General features: G+C 53.7%; 1 protein-coding gene across 1 annotated transcript in view; it reads right to left on the reverse strand.

The window, feature by feature from the left end:
• Positions 1 to 858: 858 nt before the first annotated feature.
• The window catches only part of LOC137625452 (uncharacterized), a 29,527-nt gene continuing 29,096 nt past the window's right edge, over positions 859 to 1,289 (reverse strand). Inside the window, exon 4 of the mRNA XM_068356362.1 lies at positions 859 to 1,289. This exon is cut by the window's right edge and continues 477 nt beyond it. Within this exon, the coding sequence (XP_068212463.1) occupies positions 859 to 1,289 (431 nt within the window).

The raw sequence follows: 1,289 nt of genomic DNA on the forward strand, positions 1-1,289 counted from the left end.
GAATGGAAGATGGGGGATGGAAGATGAGGGAATGGAAGATGGGGGAATGGAAGGTGGGGGAATGGAAGATGGGGGAATGGAAGGTGGGGGATGGAAGAAGAGGGAATGGAAGATGGGGGAATGGAAGGTGGGGAATGGAAGGTGGGGGATGGAAGAAGAGGGAATGGAAGGTGGGGGATGGAAGAAGAGGGAATGGAAGGTGGGGGATGGAAGATGAGGGAATGGAAGGTGGGGGATGGAAGATGAGGGAATGAAAGGTGGGGAATGGAAGATGGGGGAATGAAAGGTGGGGAATGGAAGATGGGGGAATGAAAGGTGGGGGAATGGAAGGTGGGGGATGGAAGATGAGGGAATGGAAGGTGAGGAATGGAAGATGGGGGATAGAAGATGAGGGAATGGAAGATGGGGGATGGAAGATGGGGGATGGAAGATGGGGGATGGGAGATGGGGGAATGGGAGATGAGGGAATGGAAGGTGGGGAATGGAAGGTGGGGGATGGAAGATGAGGGAATGGAAGGTGGGGAATGGAAGGTGGGGGATGGAAGATGAGGGAATGGAGGGTGGGGAATGGAAGATGGGGGAATGGAAGAAAGGTTAATAGAAGGTGGAGGATCGAAGATGGGGAATGGAAGGTGGGAGAATGGAGGGATGTGGATGGAGGGATGGGGGAATACAAGGTGGGGGAATAGAAGGTTTAGGAATAGAAAGATGGGGATGGAAGGTAGGGGATGCAGGGATGTAAGGTAGGGGGATGAAAGGAGGGTATGAAAGGTGGGATACGAAAGGTGGGGGAATGGAAGGATGGGGATAGAAGATGGGAGATGGAAGATGGGGGAATGGAAGGTGGGGGATGGAATGTTAGAAATGAAAGGTGGGGGGATGGAATGTTAGGAATGAAAGGTGGGAGAATGGAAGGCGGGGGATGGAAGGTGGGAGAATGGAAGGCGGGGGATGGAATGTGTGGAATGAAAGGTGGGGAGATGGAATGTTAGGAATAAAAGGTGGGGGAATGGAAGGTGGAGGGATGGAAGGTGGGGGAATGGAAGGTGGGGAGTGGAAGGTGGAGGGATAGAAGGTAGGGGAATGGAAAGTGGAGGAATGGAAAGTGGAGGGATGGAAGGTTGGGGATAAAAGGTGTGGGAAGGAAGGCGGGGGTGGAAGGTGGGTGATGGACACTGGGGGATATAAGGTGGAGGGATGGAAGGTGGGGGATTGGAAGGTGGGGGAATGGAAGGTAGGGGATATAAGGTGGGGAATGGAAGGTGGGGGAATGGAAGGTGGGGGAATGG

Source organism: Palaemon carinicauda, chromosome 32 (genome assembly GCF_036898095.1).
Source record: "Palaemon carinicauda isolate YSFRI2023 chromosome 32, ASM3689809v2, whole genome shotgun sequence".
Lineage (NCBI taxonomy): Eukaryota > Metazoa > Arthropoda > Malacostraca > Decapoda > Palaemonidae > Palaemon > Palaemon carinicauda.